Raw genomic sequence first — 19,887 nt, forward strand, 5'->3', positions numbered from 1 at the left:
ATTTTGAAAAAAAATTGACATTAATGCAAAAAAGTCACAATGAACAAAATATCAGAATTTAAAATAGAGACAGCGTCAGTATTACTGATTTTTCTTTTGCCTCAAGTTCCAGTATGGCTTGGCACAGAGTGTCATTATGTAAGGGATATGGTGGGAGGGAGGATGCAGATAAGGGGCATACTAAGGAGTGAATTGAAGTTGTGGGAGTTGAAGCACTGAGTGCAGACTCTTCCTTCATAAGGTTCCATTTATGTGAAGGGAAATAAAGTGAAAGGGTGGTTGGCCTTGGGATCTCAGGCTTAAGGTCTTTTTTGTTTTATTTCTTTTTTTAATATTGGAGAGACTTGAACATGTTTATAAGCTGGAGGTAGAGAGAGGTTGATGAAAGAGTGTTTGTAGGGGCTCACAGAGACAGAGGGCATGGGGGGTATGGGGTGGATGGCCCTGGAAAGGTGAAGGGCAGCAGGTGATGGCTCCACAATGGGAAGGTGGAAGGTTGTGGAAACTTATGCCTGATAAATGGCAAGGTCAACTGATGAGGGATGGCACTAGTAGGTGGTGAAAGTTAGAGCTGTTAGGCAGCTGTGGAGATGGAGCTGACCAAGGTCCTGTAAAAGTAGTTGCTGAGTGACAGTAAGGACCAGGTCAGGTTGAAAGCCACAAGGGTTTGGTGTGATCTTTCCCTCTCTCCTTGGCATGACTTGCTACTCTAAATGTATGAGTGGAGGAGGCTTACCATCCAAAGATGGGATGCTGGGGTGGCCAACTATCCTGGTTTTCCCAGGACTGAGGAGTTTCCTGATGATACAGACAGGACTTTTAGTGCTAAAACTGGAAAGTTCTGGCAAATCAGGACGAGTCATATACCGAAGAGCTGGTGGTCAGGAGGCAAAAGGGCAAGATAATTGCAGGTGTTGGTCAGAGAGAGTTAGCATGTGCTCTAGGATCAGTCCAGGGAGAAAAGGAAGTGAGGCCATTACCTGGTAGCAACTTGTGAAGACTCCAGTTATTCACTGATTCATTCAGCAAATACTAATTGAGTGCCTACTATGAGTCAGGCACGGGGGTCCTTGCCCAGGATTTAACCACAAAGAAGATAAAAATGTCCTCATAGATTATCCTTCTGTGGTGGCTAAGGTCAGTTGGTGCTCAGGATCCATTCCCATCTCTGCCTAGAGGATGGAACATTACAAACTGCATTTCCTAGACTCCTTTACAACTGGGTTGTAAACTAAGTTCTGGCAGCTAGGTGCAGTCAGGCAAGATTTGTAAACAGAATCAAGGTAAAGCCTAACAGCTGGCTGCTCTTGTTAGTTTCTCTGTTGGTAAGCATGGTGGTGGTGAGGTAGGGATTTGGGCAGCAGCAGTTACCATGTCCACTCACCAGATTTAGAGGTGTTGGAAGCAGGTGGTGTGGTCGGATGCTTTCTGATTTCTGGGTCACTCCAATGCAGGTGAGCCCAGCACTCCCAGTGACAGCCTCCTGACTCCCCACTGCCCTGGCTGAACCAAGATCTTTCTGGGTATAGAGGAGGTTTTTTCAGAAGCCCAGGCGAGAGCCATTTCCTCCAGCCCTTACAACAGTTTTGGAAGCACCTGTATTACATGTATTTCTACTAAAAATACCTGGAGTGTTTTTTGTTTCTAGAACCTGATACCACCCCTTCTATTAGTCAGTGTTGTGGATTTTAACTCTGGTGACATCAGCATCAGCTTTGTTTAGTTTTTTTAAATGGCAACGGTCCCATGACCTCCATGTGAGAAATGAAACTGGAACCGGTCTTAATTGCTTTGGTTGTGAAGATTGGGGACAGTTTGAAGCACTGTGGAGATTTTGTGTAGGTGTGGAAAAGAAGAATTAAACTAGAATTTGCCAGTAAGGGGAGAAAAAGAAAAGGGGGATTTCTTACAAATTTTAGAAAACATACCCAGATGCCAGTTTTGTCTGGCTAGAGAAGGTGAACTGCTTAAAACAGTAGCGTGAAACCAAACTGACAGAATATTAACCGATCAGGAGGACTGGGCATTTGAAAACAAGAAAGAAAAAGAGTTGGATTTGGATCCCCACTTTGTCTCTCAGCAGCTGCAAGTGAACTTCTAAGGAGGTGAGTGGAGTGCTGAGCTAGGCAGCTCAGGCAGTGGTAGTTGCGGTGGGGGGGGGGGGGGGTGCTGGCAAGTGGTGAGCACTGTCCTTTCATGGAACTTTAAAGAACTCATTCGAACTGCCACCCACTCCCAACCCCCTCTTCTCCATCTTTGAATCATGCTAAATAAAATCTGACCTGTTCTTTTGGAGGATAACTTTGGGATGCCTCCAGGCTTTCTTGTTCTAGTATTTATCTATATATACACCACGGAAGCTCTAAAAGCATTTTGAATGCTGTGAGTTGGTTTCTATACAGCATGCTTTGCTTCTCCCTTTCCTCCTCCCCTACACCTGTATTTTCTTTATACAGTGCTTGTGAACTGGTAAAGGCTGGGTGTGGAAGAGAAAAAACTAATTTTTTACTTTGAAAATGTGTAGGGTTTCCCTTTGGCTTATTATAGTTTTCTAATTTTGTTGTACTGTGGTCAGAGAATGTGGTTTGAGGCACATTTATTTTGATATCTGTATACCTATTTCTCTGCTTATAAAGTAAAACGTTACAAATTCAGTCATTTCCCCTGTACATTTTTAGCTAGTCACATTCTGTTCATCCTGTAATGGAAACTACTTTTCTGAATTCAGTATTTATTATTACTATGTATGTTTTAATATTTTCACTACATACACACACACACACATACACACATTGCTAAACAATATATGGTATTATTTTTAACAGTTAGGATCTTAATGTGAATTAATCATATGGTATGTATGCTTTAGCAACTTGCTTTTTGCTTCAGCAAAAATATTTGTTGTGTTGTTTTGTGTTTTGTTTGTGAGATTCATGTAGTTCTGGTTCATTCCTTTTCCAGGCTGTATAGTTTGTATACCTGTCTGAGAGTTTTTAAAGGATATTTACTTAGAAATGAAATTTTCATGTCATAGAGTAATGTATATTTTTTATCTTTACCAAATATTGTCAAATTGTTCTTCAAAGTGGCTGTACTAATTTATGATTCTTCTAGTAATGTTGGTGATTTTTTATTTCTGTGACAATTGGTAACAGATACTAGCATTTAGCTGATGGGAAGTAATATCTCATTGTAGCTTAAATTTGCATTTTGCTGACCACTATTATGGCTCAAGCATCTTCTCTTATGGTTAGTGGCTGTTTGGTTTTTTCTTCTGGGAAGTGCCTATTGCCCATTTTCCCTTTGGGTTGCTTGTCTTATACTTATTGATTTGCAGGATTGATTTCTTTCTTTCTTTCTTTCTTTTTAATTTTTTTTTCTTTTTTAAAATTTACACCCAAATTAGTTAACATATAGTGAAACAATGATTTCAGGAGTAGATTCCTTAATGCCCCTTACCCATTTAGCCCATCCTCCCTCCCTCTTTCTTTCTTTCTTTCTTTCTTTCTTTCTTTCTTTCTTTCTTTCTTTCTTTCTCAAAGATTTTAATTTTAAGTAATCTCTATACCCATTGTGGGGCTTGAACCAACAACCCCAAGATCAAGAGCCACATGCTCTACTGACTGAGGCAGCTAGGTGCCCCTGTGGAAATGCTTTCTATATTCTGGATACTAATTCTTTGTTAATTAAATATGATGCATTTGCCTTCTCTGTCTGTGCTTTGTCATTTTTTAAATCTTTTTCATTTTTAAAAGGATGTGTATTTTTTATGTCTTATAAAATCCTTTTGTAATCAGAGGTTATAGATTTTCATTTAGAATTTTATATCCAGGACTTGAGTACATGTGGAATTGACTTGTAAGTGATATGAGGACAGGATCTCAATTTCCCCCTATATGTATTGAATAACCAGTTATCCCAGCCCCATTTCTGGATATGAATGTCATTTCTCTATTGATTTTCAGGACCACCTCAGTCATCTGTGTATGGATTGATTTCTGAGTCCTCACCTGTGTATTGGTTGCTTTATTATATATCCCCTGTGCCATATTACATTTGTATAAAACCTTGATATCTGGTAAGGCAACTTCTTCTAACTGGTTGTTCTTAAAACTTATATTGGCTATTTTTAGACTTTCTCCTCCTTAACATACGTTTAAAATCAGCTTGCCACAGTCCATGGAAATTTTTTAAAAAATTTTATTGGACTTATATTGTATTTATAAATTCATTTGAGTGTCTATGATACCCAGTTTTTTTTCAATTATCTAATGTAGAGTTTCTCAATCTTAGCACTATTGGTATTTGCAGTTGGATAATTCCTTTTTGTGGGGAATATACATCCGGGGACGTTTAGCAGCATCCCTGGCCTCTGTTTTCTACAGCCAGTAGCACCACCTGGTAATGATGACGAAAATGTCTCAAGACATTGTCAAATGTCCCCCGAGGGACAAAATTGTCACTGATTCAGAACCATTCATTTGGCCTATTATACTGCAGAAATTTTCCTCATTTTTTTGGAATTATTTTCATACTTATTTAAATTCTTTCAGATGTAGGTTCTTCAGATGTGAATTTTATTTGTGTTGTCTACTGTCATGGTGATTTTTATTTTTGTACATGGTAATTTTTAAGCATGAACTTGCCTCTAGCATAATGGATGTCTCATATGCCCTGGGTTGTGAAGGTAGCTTTATGGGGTGGTTTTGAGTTTGCCTCTGAAGATCTTATAGGCTTCCTTAGTCTGAGAGTACTTTTTATGTTAATTTCTTGGTTTGGGCTTAAAAGAAACCCCAACAAAGTAGTGATTATCTGGACCCTAGCCCTAGGTCTCCCTTCCATGCTCCCCTTTCTCAAGTGCCTGTCACCTTTAGCTACACTTAACTGCCTCAACACCACCCTAACATATACACACTGGCATTTTGCTGCGTGTTGGCTTGACTCAGCGTGAGATCTGTAGTTTTCCTTTTGATATTTTTTCTGAATATGCCAGATGCTTCCACTGAGTAATTTGGATTTTGCTGCCAAACTATACCTCCATTAGTACAGAGGGAAGACAGCATGCCAGTTCGCTTGCTGGGTGTGCGTGACTGGCAGAAAACAGTCCTGGTATAATGGTTGGAGGGAACAAACTGAGCAGATAATATTTTTAAAAGCGATTATCTAATTTTGTTAACAATTTACAAAATTATTACATCATTGATAACTATGAACTCCAAAAGTTGGCTACTGTTTTTAAAAACAGGGAATTGTACATTTGATTGCTAGAGTTCTCTTTGGCTTTTTTTTCTTCCAGATATGTCTTGTGAATTTGGATAACATCTCATTTATTCCTCTTGTGTTTAATGACCTCATCCTTATTTTATACTTTCTAGTGTGTATGAATATTTTATAGGTTAATTTATAACAACTACTAACAAAATTGTGACTTTTAGTCAATAGAAAAAGAAGTACTTGACTACCTTTCATGGAAACTAGAAGGTATGTTAAAGTATTGTTAGCCCCTGAATAAAGTATAGATTTAGGGTCCCTGGAACACGTAAAATTGTTATTAAGCTTTCAGATTAAAAAAAGTAAAGTAGGGGTGCCTGGATAGCTCAGTTGGTTAAGCATCTGACTCTTGATTTTGGCTCAGGTCATGATTCCATGGTTGTGCAATCTAGCCTTGTGTTGGGCTCTGCATTGAGCATGGAGCCTGCTTTGGATTCGCTCTCTTTCCCTCCTTCTGTACCTCTCCCCAACTCTCTCTCTCTCTAAAAAAATTAAAAAAAAAAGTCTGAGTGCCAGTTTTTCTACTTTCATTGAGCAATCGTTTAGTAAATTCTATTTCCTCAGTCATTCACAATGGCTAGATTTAAGTGAAGTTTGGATGAATGAGTATGAGACTGGCATAGACGTAAGAATACCTATTAGCAAGTATGCATTAAGTAAAATGTCTATTTTTATTAAGAGTCACCTGTTTAGCCTGGTTGTGGGAAGCCCAGTGTGAAAGATATAAGTGATCTACTTTAAAACAAAATATTTTAGATTTTTGAAAAATAAAATGAAAATTAAAGTAAATTTGATTTTGTTACTTTCAGACACTAAAGAACTTATCAATATTTTCATCTATGGGGGACTCTGGATCTCTAGGGAAGTTATGCTTACTCTAAGAAGGTATTTTGTCTTTGACAGCAAGAACAAAAAAATGTCCCATATACCGTTTTTTGCTTTGACTGCCAGGAAACTCAGGGACAAATTCACAGTCTACTAAAAACTGTTTAGGCCTTTCTGGTCTGCATATTTGCTTTGTATTCTCTATCCTTCCACCCCAGCTCAACTTTCTAAACTAATATTTTTTAACCTAATTCCCCCTGCCTTGTTCTCATGTAAAATATTTCTTGTACTTAGTGTTGTTATTATAAGATGCCTTAAATCTATTATGGACTGAAATTGTACATAAATAAATAAAATACCTTCAGTGTTATTTTCACTAAATATAGCTCGATAAATAATATAAAAATGCAAGTGGGGCACCTGGGTGGCTCACTCAGTTGAGCATCCTACTCTTGATTTCAGCTCAGGTCATGATCCCAGGGTCCTGGATTTAAGCCTCATGTGGGGCTGTGTGCTGAACATGGAGCCTGCTTAAGATTCTCTCTCTCTCTCTCTCTCTCTCTCTCTCTCTCTCTCCCCCCCACTCTCCCCTTCTCCCCCTCCCTCTCCTTCTGCCACTCTCTCCCACTTGCACTATCTGTCTCTCTCCTAAAGAAAAAAGAAAAAAATATATAAATATACTTGTACACAAATACATAGTAATAGTTAGCAACTTATAGTTGGGTTGTATTTCCAATTATTTTTTTTTTAATGTTCTCTGATAGAAATAGACAAGATACTCTTTCAGAACACAAGAGTTTATTTAACATAAAATATAGCTGTGAAACTTTAGAATAGAATAGACAGTGACTGCCATTTGCACCTTAGACTTTGAAAGAGAATAGGTTGAGTTTCAATGGAAAAAAATTAAGAAGTCATCCATGGCATGACCTCCCATTGCTCCCACCCAAGTCCAGCCCTGGGACCAAGATTTTTCTCCAGATTTTCTGTTCTACTTCCTTCCTTCCACTGATACCGTCAGGAACTCTTGTGACAATTGCTGACCTGAGTAATGTGTTGAGAGTAAGGGGCCTCTGGCACTTCCATGAGCTCAGGGTCTGAAGCAGTGATCAAAGCTTGACAAGGCCTTTGTTCAGATAAAGTGGGAGGTCCTATGAGCATTCATGATGAAGTTGTGAAAATGACCTGAGACTTTGGGAGGATGCCAGGGAGGGTTTCTACTTATAGGTGTAAATGAAGAATTTTATAGTAGGAGACAACTGGGAAAAATGGGTGGAGTAGTTCTGACACCCTGCCAAAGGTCTCTTGTCAAGACGCGTGTTTGTTTAAACTTACCTGGTTGGGGTCACTGAAAGTGGGAGTTAACCCTGTGATACCAGTTTTTCTGGTCCAGTTAGCTTCTTCATCATTGGGCTTTTTCTTCTTCCTCCCACCAAGGTTATTCATATGCCATTTCGTCATTTATGATTTTCTTCTTACTGTATTTTACATTCTTACAAATTCTGATAAGACCTGTGGGATTTTTGGGAGATAGTTTGTTTCTGGTTTCATTTCCTTTAAAATGTAGGTTACCTTCTTTGTGTGTCTTGATTTTTCAATCAGTTGCTTTGTCTGCTGAAGATCATTTTCTATAGGGTTAACAATACAAGTTTAATCTTCTAAGTTAGAGAGACCAAGAAAGGAAGAACCTATACCATGAATGTTAGGCATAAGTTATTTTGATAAGAGGATTTAAAAAGATTCCCTTTTAATCACAGAACTCCTCCATTGGAAAGGGGATTTTGAAAGAAATGAAGAAAACCATCAGAAATGATGTCAGCAGCCTCATGGCCTTTTGTTGACTGGAGTGGAGTTTTATTATTGCATTTCCTTGGAATGACACTGCGCAGGATGTCTGCTGAAGTCATCTATCAGGTTGAAGAGGCACTTGATGAAGACGAGAAGGAAACGATTCTTTTTTTGTGCCGGGACATTGCTGCAGATGTTGTTCCCCTTAATGTCAGGGACCTTCTGGATATTTTAAGTGAGAGAGGAAAGCTGTCTGCCATGGGATTGGCTGAGCTACTGTACAGAGTGAGGCGGTTTGACTTGCTCAAGCGGATTTTGAAGATGGACAAAAGGGCGGTGGAGACGCACCTGCTCAGGCACCCTCAGCTTGTTTCAGACTATAGGTAATTCATTATCTATTCCCAAGGCTGGACCTGGTGGGAGGGAGTGAGGTGGTCTGGACTTATGAACAATAGACATGAAGACAGTAAAAAAAAGCAAACACATTACTTTCTGTGCCCACAGATTCGACTGCCTTATGATGTTACTTCATTCCTTTGAAGTCTTTGAATTCTTAGAACATGTTCACTTAAAGTAACTGGGTAGAAGATCATAAAGAAAGTGGAAGGGCTGGGTAGTATGTGTTTGCCGAATGGATAGAATGAGAGAGATAAGAAAAACTAAGAACTAGTAATTCTTGCCATCCTCTGTCTGTGGGATCTGTTGTGGTCTGTGATGTCAGACTGGCAAATTCCGGTACTGAGAAAGGAAATAACAAGTCTGACAGTGATTTTCCTGACCTTTGTAGAGCTCTGTGTTCCCTCCTGAGTCCCCATTGGTCTTTCCCCTGCTAAGGAGCTTATGAAGTGGACTCCCTTTCTGTGAGTTTCTTTGGGGTCCTTGCCCCTAGAGGCTTGGTAGGGCAGGGGTGCTGAATGAACATTTCATCAATTAAACAGCCATAGGCCCCCTCAAGTTCAGAGAGGGATGGTCACTGGAGTCCCCTTTAGTTGAGACCATCTGAGTTTTTCCTTCCTCCTGTTAACAAACTACTCTCTTGGAGACTGAGAGGAGCACACAAACCATAAGAAAGGCTGCATTTCTGGAGAAAGGAAGATAACTTGTGACCTTAAATTAATGGTTCCTTTTTCTTCAGACCACCAGCCTTTAAGTTATATCAATGGTGTGTATTTGGAGAAGATGTGTATTATTGAGAACTGTATTAAAGAGAGTTGAAAGCAGCTCTGCCCTTGAAAAGTGTCAGAGACCTGAGGTCTGGAGGCCTGTTTCAAGTCCCAGAAATACCAGTTATAGGCCACCTAGGCTGAGTCAGCCACTAACACCAGTTGGGACTTTGTTTTCCTACTTATAAAGCTAAAAATAATAATACCTGATTTCTCAAGTTTGTTGGTGAAGATCAATTATGATAATTTAGTATGTGAAGTACTTTTAAAACTGTGAATCCCTCTACAATCGCAAGAGTTTATTATTGGGGTGCCTGAGTGGCTCAGTTGGTTAAGCATCCAACTCTTAGTCTTAGCTCAGGTCTTGATCTCAGGGTCATAAGTTCAAGCCCCATGATGGCTTCCATGCTGGGCACGGAGCCTACTTAAAAACAAACACACAAACAAGTGAGAGTTTATTTTTATTGTTGTCGTTGTTCTTGATCATCTTCTACCTCTTCAACCATCATAAAATGTCAATATGTTCTTAAAACTTTTTCAGAGGTGCTGGGTTTCAGTGAATAAGTTGGGGCACTCTCTATTTCCTGTCTCCTTGTTAATGTGAATGTAGGCAGTTCCTTGGGGCCTCTGGGTGGAAAGGGTGGGTAGAGGGAGGGGATGCTAGATTCATTGATTCATCTGTTCAGTGGGCTTTTTTGGGGGGGGGGGCGGTCGATATATGCCAGGTGTATAGTAAGCATTAGAACAAAATGAAAGAAGCATCTTCTGTCCTCAAGAATTTGAGAACCTAATTGGGAAAACAGCCCTCTAAAGCAGAGATGCTAATGTCAAGGCAATAATGCCAACCACAGGGTGTCCTGAGAGCCCAGGTAAACTGTGATGGTGGCTCCAACTGGAGCAGAGGTGACTGAGTCAGGTGAGGCTTTGTAGACAAAAATATCTATGGTCATAATCCCCAGGATCTAGATGCCTTTTACCCTTTGAGTTTAGGAGTGGGCCAGGATATCCCAGGTATATAAGCTTGCTTTAGAAGCTTGTGACTCAAAGTGTAGGCCCTGGATCTGCAGCATCCTCATCATCTGGAGGCTTGTAAGATGGGGAAGACAGGACGACTTCAAATTCTATTTCTATCTTTCATCTTAGTCATATATGTTCTTCGCTTATTTCATCATAACATCTGGGGGAACTAGGGGATTCTTTAGGGAAGTTTTTATTCTCTGAGTTGTTTGTAGATCAGTTAGTTGGAAAGAGAGGTACTATCTCTTATTGAAAGTAGGAGAAAGGATGAATTTCCTTTTTGAATTCCCTTAAGATCTCTTCCTAGGGTGGTCTAGGCTTTCTGTTTTATGGGGGTGCATATTCAAATGGGGGCCGAATTAGTCTTTTAAGCAATTATTGGCATAGCAGGAGCATAGGCTTTTGGTGTTTTCATTAGGATTAGTATCTGAATTTACTTAAAAAAAAATCTTGTCTGGTTGCAGGGTGTTGATGACAGAGATTGGTGAAGATTTGGACAAATCTGATGTGTCCTCATTAATTTTCCTCATGAGGGATCACATGGGCCGAAGCAAGGTAGCCAAGGATAAGGTGAGTATTCTTTTCTTGGTTCATGTTTCCAAGGGCATATGAGAAGGAGAGGGTTGCTCTGTAGTGTGTGGGAAGAGGGAAGTGGGCACTTGAATATGGAGACCCAAGCTGGGAGTGAAGGTAGGAAGTGAGAAAAGTAAATCTTTTTACTTCAAATTCACTTTCATCTTGCTCTCCCATGGCCATCTATTTTCCTTCAACTAGCTTGAGATCAGTGTGGAGTCATTAGGCTGCATGTGGAGGTGGGGAGGGAGAAGGTACTTATGACTCATGTATCCAGGGAATGGCAAAATTAGAGATTTGGGATTGGAAACTAGGTAGGAAACAAGATCTCAGGGATATTGCAATTGCTGGAAAAGTATTTAAATTGTCTAACCTTATGTGGTACTGCTGGCCTAAGGACGGGCCAGGAAAAACTCCGGTCTCTAGAATATGAAAATATGTTCTCAAAGGACCTGCCTTTAAGGACTCTGGTAAATTGTTGCTTGAGAATTTTCTCATGTTCCATAATAATTGTAGTTTTGTTTCTGAAATCTATAAATATAGGGTGACTGTATGCCCCCACCATCAAATGCGTCAAATGGGAAGGAAAAGGAAAAAATAGAACTTCTTTTTGGTGTCCTCAAGTCAACTTATTGCCAATCACTTATATTAATTTCATGATGATTATTATTAAAAATAAATAAATATAGCGCCTCAGTAACTAAATGTTAGAGGAAATAAAACCCAAAGCAATGTCTATTTCTGAAATATAGTTCTTTCATAATCTCTGTGGTCTAGGGCAAGTAAGTAGCAATATACCCTAACTTTTTAATTTTGCCTCATACTCCCAGAGTCAGAATGAGTTGGAATGTTCAGCAGTGATTAAGATATTTTAGAAATTTCTGGGGTGCCCGGGTGGCTCAGTCAGTAAAGCGTCCGACTTTGGCTCAGGTCATGATCTCATGCTTGTGGGATCTCACTGGGTTCTGTGCTGACAGCTCAGAGCCTGGAGCCTGCTTCAGATTCTGTGTCTCCCTTTCTCTCTGCTCCTCCCCCACTAGCTCTCAGTCTGTCTCTCTAAAAAATAAATAAACATTGAAAAAATTTTACATATTTTAGGAACTTCAAAACTGCATCATGGGGATTTTTCTTTCCCCCAGCTATCTTCTCTCTTCCCTTTTTAGGAAAGCCCTTAGAGTTTTTCAGTATAATACCAGAGTAGCCTTTTGGAACAGAATGAACTCAGGCAGATTTTATTTTTAGGCCTGCTCTCTCACAGTACTTTTTTGTTGTTGTTGTTTTTGTTAAGTAGGCTCCATGCCCAATGTGGAGCTTGATCTCATAACCCTGAGATCAAGATTTGTGTGCTTTACTGACTGAGCCAGCCAGGTGCCCCATCTCACAGTACTTCTTGATGACGTAAAATGACTCATGTGTCCCCAACCTAGGTACAGGTTGTCCGCCAAAAGACTTACCACCACCTCTTTCTCTGTAAAATCCAGGAGTGTAATTTGCTTCTGGCCCTGGAGGGACTATGAAACAGAGAGGTCTGGTTTAAGATCACTGCAGATCATGGAATGGGTTCTTCTTCTCACATTTGCTTGCTGTTACAAATCACACAGCTTGGGGTTTGCATTTAGGGCTTAACAGTCCACCTTACTGACATTTGTTTCTTCTTGGTGGCTCTCTTAGAGTTTCCTAGATCTTGTGATTGAATTGGAAAAGCTAAATCTGATTGCTCCAGATCGATTGGATTTATTAGAAAAATGCTTAAAGAACATCCACAGAATAGACCTGAAGACAAAAGTCCAGAAATACAAGCAGTCTGGTAAGTAGAATTTTGGCCTCTCAGTGGCCCAAGGAAAGTACCCTGGGCATACTAGGTTTGATTGGTAAAGATTCATTTGTTGGATGGGTGGAGGGAACAGAACCTGAGTGTCCACAGCCCCCACTAGCCTGTGGCTCGAGGTCACATCCCCTTTAACTTTCATATCTCAGATCTGCTGACTTTATCACCCACACCCATGATCACAGAGTCTCAGCTCTCTGCAAAATGCTGCTGAGAAGTTCCTAACATCCTGGCCTTCATGAAATAGTCTGCACCCCCATTTTCTGCATGGGTTGGCAGCACAGTGGACACTAAGAGCTTTTGAGGATATGCCAGGCCCTGCTGCACTGCTCCAATGTTTGGCCTGACCACTATCCAATTCTGGGTCTCATCCTGTCACTGGGATCCCATAACTGCCCTGCATGTGTCCTGAGTTTCCAAAACCCCATGGAAAAGGGTGCATTTGCCCCCTTCTTAAAGGTGACCAGTCTCACATTGGCCTTCTTCCTCATGCCACCCTCCCCCATTGTCTTTTAGATTCAGGCTCAGCATGGACTCTGTTGCTCTGTTAGCAGTCCACTGCCACCATAGAGTTACAGCCTAATGGGGATAGCTGAGACCCAATGATCTACAGATACCCCCCACCCCATGACCAATAAAAAAATCAAGGATGGGTGTAGCATTTTTAGCACATTCTTAATGATAGTGGGAGATATTTTGACCTTAGTAGGGTGGTTAGAAAGTTTAGGATATTTTGAAAGATGATTGACCCTGAACTGAGCCATTGTTGAATATGCATTTGATAGTAACTTATAAATCTTAACTCCATACCTCTCTCCTGCTTATAGCTCAAGGAGGTGAAACAAGTTATATAAGTGCACTCCAGGCATCTCTCCCAAATTTGAGTCTTAAGGATCCTTCATATAACTTAAGGGTGAGTCTGGAGCACATGTATGGAATTCCAGCATGAAACAGTTTCAGAACTTTGATAAAAATACAGACATTTGCACAGCATGGACTTTATTTAATATCTGAAAAAATGTGATAGTCATGTGCATTTGTTTTTGAAATATGTGTAACTTCTTATGGTCACAAAATTGGCATGTGTTCATTGAGATAATTTGGAAAATATAGAGAAATATAAAAGAAGAGCAATAAATCACTTCTGTCCTACTATCTAAAGGTATGTTGGCAAATTTCCTTCTAGTCTTTTTTCTATGCATGTTTGTGTATCTACATATCCAACTGAACATTTTTTTTCATAGTTCGTTTGTTCTTTAGAAAATTTAGGTTTTTTTTTGTTTTGTTTTGTTTTTTTTTGAGAGAGAAAGAGTGCATATACATGGGGTAGGGGCAGAGAGAGAGGGAGACAGAAAATCCCAAGCAGGCTCCTTGCTGTCACTGCAGAGCTGGATGCAGGACTTGATCTCACAAACTTGAGATCATGACCTGAGCCGAAATCAAGAATTGGACACTTCGCTGACTGAGCCACCCAGGCGTCCCTAGAAGATTTAGCTTTTTAAATATAAATAGATAGTGCATCCTCATGGACAAAAATTTCAAAGTATACTAAAAGAATTTTTTAAAGTATGTTTTCTCTTACTCCACTTCCTTTCCCTAGAGGCAGCTGTTGTTAACCATTTTCTTCTATACACATTCAGAGACAGTCTATACACATACCATATCTCATTTTTGGTTTTTCCTTTCTGTGAAAATGGTAGAACACTATGCCCATTGAGCTGAAAATCCTTGGAAATTGTTCCATATGAATCATATGTGACAACCTCTATTTTGTCATTGCTTTTAATGGGTGCATATGGTTCTACTTTCTGGAACTTTAATATCTGAAAAAATGTGATAGTCATGTGCATTTGTTTTTGAAATATGTGTAACTTCTTATGGTCACAAAATTGGCATGTGTTCATTGAGATAATTTGGAAAGTATAGAGAAATATAAAAGAAGAGCAATAAATCACTTCTATCCTACGATTAATCCTGGGTGTATTACAATGTGTATAGCCCTTTCTTGTGTGTATTTAGATTGTTTCCAGTCTTTTTTTTTAATACAGTGATTCAAAATAAATATACTTGTATTTACCTCTCTGTGCATTTGCTTGTTATTGGGCGTATTTAATGATTTCAACAAAAGTGTTTTTGTTATTGAGTGATATTATTGAGTAATTGAGTTGTGACCCTAAATATCACATAGTCACTTCTGGTTGTTGTTTTAGTAAATGGTGCAAGGTATTATCAGAATTCTTCTTGGTTAATTTTTTATCTTGAAGAGTTAATCCTAGTATATGTGGAATTTGTAGTCAGGCCTCAGGCCACAGTGCAATTTCATGATTAAATTATAAACAGTTTAAAAGCATCTGAAGAAAACATTAACTACCCTGTAATATAGTTTCATGAAAAATGTGAGATGTGAGGATATCTCTGAGCAATAGAATTTCAGAGCTAAAATGGGTATTAAGGATTATACTGTTCACCCCCCTCATTGAACAAATAAGGAAATTTAGGCCTAAAGTGCATTAAGTGATTGCCCACCTCTACCTATCACCAGAACTGGGCCCAGTCCATGTTCCTTCGTCTGTGACATGGCATATTTAATAAACTATATACCAGTCATGACATAGCTTAAATATATCTGTCACTTTTTTTTCAAGAATAAAATATATTTTCTTTTGTCCTTCTGAATCTCTATGATACCAAATTATGAAACCAAATTGATTTAGGATCCACATCCAGATTTTCTGAGTATTCTCTGCTATTATATATCTAATATAAATTATACTGTCACTCTTAGTTAAAACCTTGCCATATTTTAATATTGTCTTTCTATTTTGTTGATGAGAATAACTGTATTTACTGTATATGTAAATAGACATTTAATTTTCTGTCATTTAATTTTCTGTATATCTGTGACCCTGATCATTCATTTAGTAAACAGACCCTATGGCATATGGATTCAGCATATTTCTCATAAAATTAGGAGGTAAATACCTGGATGTTAACTCATACAAGAGTGCAAAGTGCTTTAAAAATCATAGTGACACTAAATGACACATGATACCAACATTTTATAGAATAAAAAGTTGTGTCACTCTGCAATATGATGCTTTTTAAATCCAGCTTTGTTTTGATGTTGTATCTCCTTAATAGCTATGTAAATGTGAATGCACATCCATGTGGGGTTCCAAATTCTATGTAGTATTGTAGTATTATCAGCCTCTGGCTAAGTCTCTTATTATTAGTGATAAAAGCAACTTACATGTTTTTCTTTAATTTAGACACACAGACTTAGCTACAGACACAGCTTAATGAATAGTATACTTCTCTCTTTTGGCTAGGATAGCTTCAGAGGAGAACTGTCATTTGAAAGCTGAACCTATCAGATGGTTGGGAGTATGTGGTATATGTACCTTACAAAGGACCTGTCATCTGAGAAGAGAAAGGGTCGGTTCAATCTTTCATTCTCTGATTAATTTCATTCTAGCCCTCAGAATTGGTAGTTGATTTTTTTTTTTTTTTTTTTGGTAGCTGACTTTTAAGAGCCAAGCCCACAGCGCCTGGGTGGCGCAGTCGGTTAAGCGTCCGACTTCAGCCAGGTCACGATCTCGCGGTCCGTGAGTTCGAGCCCCGCGTCGGGCTCTGGGCTGATGGCTCAGAGCCTGGAGCCTGTTTCTGATTCTGTGTCTCCCTCTCTCTCTGCCCCTCCCCCGTTCATGCTCTGTCTCTCTCTGTCCCCAAAAAATAAATAAACGTTAAAAAAAAATTTTTTTTTTAAAAAAAGAACCAAGCCCACATGTGACTTCTGTGTAGCTAAGCATTATAGAAACACAGTAACTAGACATTTATTAAGTGCTTCCATAAGCTAGCACTGTGCTAAATGCTTGTGTACATTTAGTCTTCACAAAAATGTATAAGGTGGCTATTGCTATTATCCTCATTTGAAGATAAAGAAACAGACATAGAGGTAAAATAACTTGCTCAAGCTTACATAGCTAGTAAGTGACAGAATCAGGATTCATAGCCAGGTTTGTCTGGGCTAGAACTCCCACTATTTTTTTTTTTTTTTTTTTTTTGAGTATCGTTGCCACAAAATGTTACATTAGTTTCAGGTATACAGCATAGTGATTTGACAAGTTTATACATTATGTTATGTTGTTATGTTTACCACAAGTGTAGCTATCTTCTGTCACCATGCAAGCTAATATCATTGATTATATTTCTTAGGCTGTGACTTATTCACTCCATAACTGGAAGCTGTCACCCATTTGGCCCATCCTCCCACCCCTCTCTCCTCTGGCAACCATCAGTTTGTCCTCTCTATTTATAGGTCTGATTCTGCTTTTTGTTTGTTTATTCATATTTAAAAAAATTTTTAATTTATTTTTATTTTAGAGAGAGAGTGTGAGCGGGGGAGAGGAGCAGAGGGAGAGAGAGAAAGAGACTCTTAAGCAGGCTCCGCACTGAATGCAGAGCCTGATGTGGGGCTTGATTCCATGATTCTGGGATCATGACCTGAGCTGAAATCAAGAGTCGGATGCTCAATTGACTGAGCCACCCAGGTGTCCCCATATATATATATTTTTAAGATTCCACATATGAGTGGTATTTGTCTTTCTCAGTCTGACTTACTCCACTTAGCATGATACCTTCTACGTCAATCCATGTTGTTACAAATGGCACAATCTCATCCTTTTTTGTGCCTGTGTAATATTCCATTTTATACATATACCATATCTTTTTTATCCATATCTGTTCTTTATCAATACATACTTAGGTTGTTTCTATATCTTGGCTTTTTAAAATAATGCTGTAGTAAACATAGGGGTACATATATCTTTTTGAATTAATATTTTCGTATTCTTTGGGTAAATACCCAGTAGTGGAACTACCAGAATATGTAGTATTTCTATTTTTCATTTTTTGAGGAACCTCCTCCATACTGTTTTCCACAGTGGCTGAACAAATTTACATTCCCACCAACAGTGCATGAGGGTTCCTTTTTCTCCACATCCTCACCAGTACTTTAGAACTCTCATTCTTTCTTTCTTTTTTTTTTTTAAGTTTTTAAAATTTATTTTTGACAGAGAGAGTGAGTGTGAGCTGGGGAGAGGCAGAGAGAGAGGGAGATACAGAATCTGAAGCGGGCTCCAGGCTCCGAGCTGTCAGCACAGAGCCCGACGCGGGGCTTGAGCTCACAAACCGTGAGATTCATGACCTGGGCTGAAGTTGGACGCTTAACCGACTGAGCCCCCCAGGCACCCCTAGAACTCTCATCCTTAACCATACTGTACATTGCCTCTGTGTTAAAGGATCAGGTAGAATGTCGATCTGATGTTCCAACAGCTTGTTCTAACTTGGAGCTATTATAGCAACTCTACAATACTGTAACATCTGACTTCATTGAGCTGTTTTGGAATATTCTAATAAGCTAATTTAGCATATTTACATGTTCATTGTATTTTAACTTTTTAAAAAGAAGAGTTGCCTTGTTCTTTGGCTATAGAAATGGGACTTACGGAGTTAACCGCTCTTGCTATTCTCCTTTAGATAATTTAACTGTGAATGTGATACTTTAATTTTTTTCCTGGGTAAGAATTGTATTGAGATATTTAAAGAGGTGTGATATAAAGTGCCTCTGAAAAAACTAACAGGGGGTATGACCTTATTCTTTATATTTGAAGCTCCAGAATGGGAGAAGTAATGAACAAAGACTCAATGTGGGACAACCTGATACTCAGAGTAAGGCCAATTTTTCTTTCTTTCTTTTTTTGTAATGTTTATTCACTTTTGAGAGAGAGGGAGAGCAGGTATGTGAGCAGGGGAGGGTGAGAGAGAGACACACACAGAATCCGAAGCAGGCTCCAGGCTCTGAGTTGTCAGCACAGAGCCTGATGCTGGGCTGAAACCCCCAAGCCGTGAGATCATGACCTGAGCTGAAGTCGGATGCTTAACTGACTGAGCCACCCAGGTGCCCCTACATTCATTCTTTATAAATGCTTGATAATTCAAGTAAAAATCATTGCATTTTTGGAGTTTCCCATTTCCTTTATCTACCTATTCTGATTAAGTTCTCAAAATAAATAGCAGTTAAGTTCTTAAAATGTAGTCCTTGGCATTTCTAATTATGTAATGAATTAGCTTATTTGAACTTAAATACCTCTTACTCAGTTTCATCATCTTGGCGATGTTTTTAAGAAGTTTCAGGTTTTATACCTGAAATGGAACTATAATCAGGCTATGTGAAACATTAACCTAGCCATGATAATAAATTGAGTTAAATTGAATATCTAGCAGCAGGAAGAAGAAAGGTTGCTAGGATCTTGTTTTATAGCTTATTTAATACATCTAGATACTCTACAGATGACATCTCTGTACTCCTAAAAAGAAGGAAAAAAATACAATAAAAAACTAGGCATTTCAACCCATACGATTTCTCTCTTCTCTCTTAAAACATCAGCACTTGATCCTATAACATCATTTAAAAAATGTATTTCTTTTGCTTGTCTTGAGTCCTCCTTCAAGTGAAGGCTGAGACTTGGTCTCACACTGCATTGTAGATGATTGTGTTTCAGAACTCAAGGAGGCAGGGGATTGATAGGCAGGTAAGGAGGGCTCAGTCTTCCCTGAGGGGCTTGGAGTTTGTCCTGGGTGCAGTGCTGAGAGCCGATGGAAGCCTTCTTTATGTGGCAGGCCCCTTGCCAAAATCTTATGACTCAGCCTACATGCTGTCTGCCTGCACCTAGAAACTGAGAAGGATTTCTCCCAGATTCGCCAGATGGCATAGCTAATGCCTGTCATTCCTCACCTAGTATTCTGCTCTCCAGCAAAAGCTATTGAGAAGTGAATTTATTCCTGAAGTGACAGCATGTTTCTCAAAACACTGACGAGGTGGTGAGAATTTGCATTTTGAAAGCTGTTTAAAAGGAAAATAGGAGAGCTGGCAGATTTGGATAAGAATGAAGAACAATCAGTGTTCTTTCCACAGCACACCCTGACGGCAGGTTTATCCTTCACTGTAATTATACAGGAGAGATAAGTGAGGCACCTAACGCCTCTGGTGATTCTTAGGAGAGCTAGGTACCTGCTTTCACCTGGATGCTTTATTTGCTAATAAAAGAAAAGTCTTCATATTAATTTTGACTTCCAAATAGATTTCAATTGGATGATGATGATGATCACTGTAATTTATTAAGCTCTTACTAAATGCCTTACACTGAGATAAGCATATTAAAATAAGTTATTTTGTGTTTTTTATTCTGTTAATCCATGATTGCTTAAATGCAAAATGATAAAGAGAAATTTCCTTTTAATCCCAAGTATCAGATAACCACTGTTAATATTTGATTTATATACCACTGGACTGTTATTTTTAAGCATATCTATGTGTAAGGATATGCACACAAATACATATATTTAAGTATGTTGGATTAA

General features: G+C 39.0%; 1 protein-coding gene across 9 annotated transcripts in view; it reads left to right on the forward strand.

Moving 5' to 3' along the window:
- Positions 1–19,887, forward strand: part of CFLAR (CASP8 and FADD like apoptosis regulator) — an 83,868-nt gene that overhangs the window by 42,154 nt on the left and 21,827 nt on the right. For 4 of the 9 annotated variants that reach the window (XM_086719255.1, XM_086719258.1, XM_025930905.2 and 1 more), the window contains 5 exons: positions 7,854–8,267; positions 10,529–10,634; positions 12,309–12,444; positions 13,293–13,378; positions 18,138–18,195. In XM_086719255.1, the coding sequence (XP_086575381.1) occupies positions 7,906–8,267; positions 10,529–10,634; positions 12,309–12,444; positions 13,293–13,378; positions 18,138–18,195 (748 nt within the window). In that variant the 5' untranslated portion in view covers positions 7,854–7,905. Of the gene's footprint in view, positions 1–19; positions 2,106–3,769; positions 4,079–7,853; positions 8,268–10,528; positions 10,635–12,308; positions 12,445–13,292; positions 13,379–15,799; positions 15,901–18,137; positions 18,196–19,887 lie in introns of those variants that run through there. The other 5 variants (XM_086719257.1, XM_086719259.1, XM_086719261.1 and 2 more) reach the window with 5 other exon arrangements.

The sequence above is a fragment of the Puma concolor genome, chromosome C1, assembly GCF_028749965.1.
Source record: "Puma concolor isolate L17-30 chromosome C1, mPumCon1.1.hap2, whole genome shotgun sequence".
NCBI lineage: Eukaryota > Metazoa > Chordata > Mammalia > Carnivora > Felidae > Puma > Puma concolor.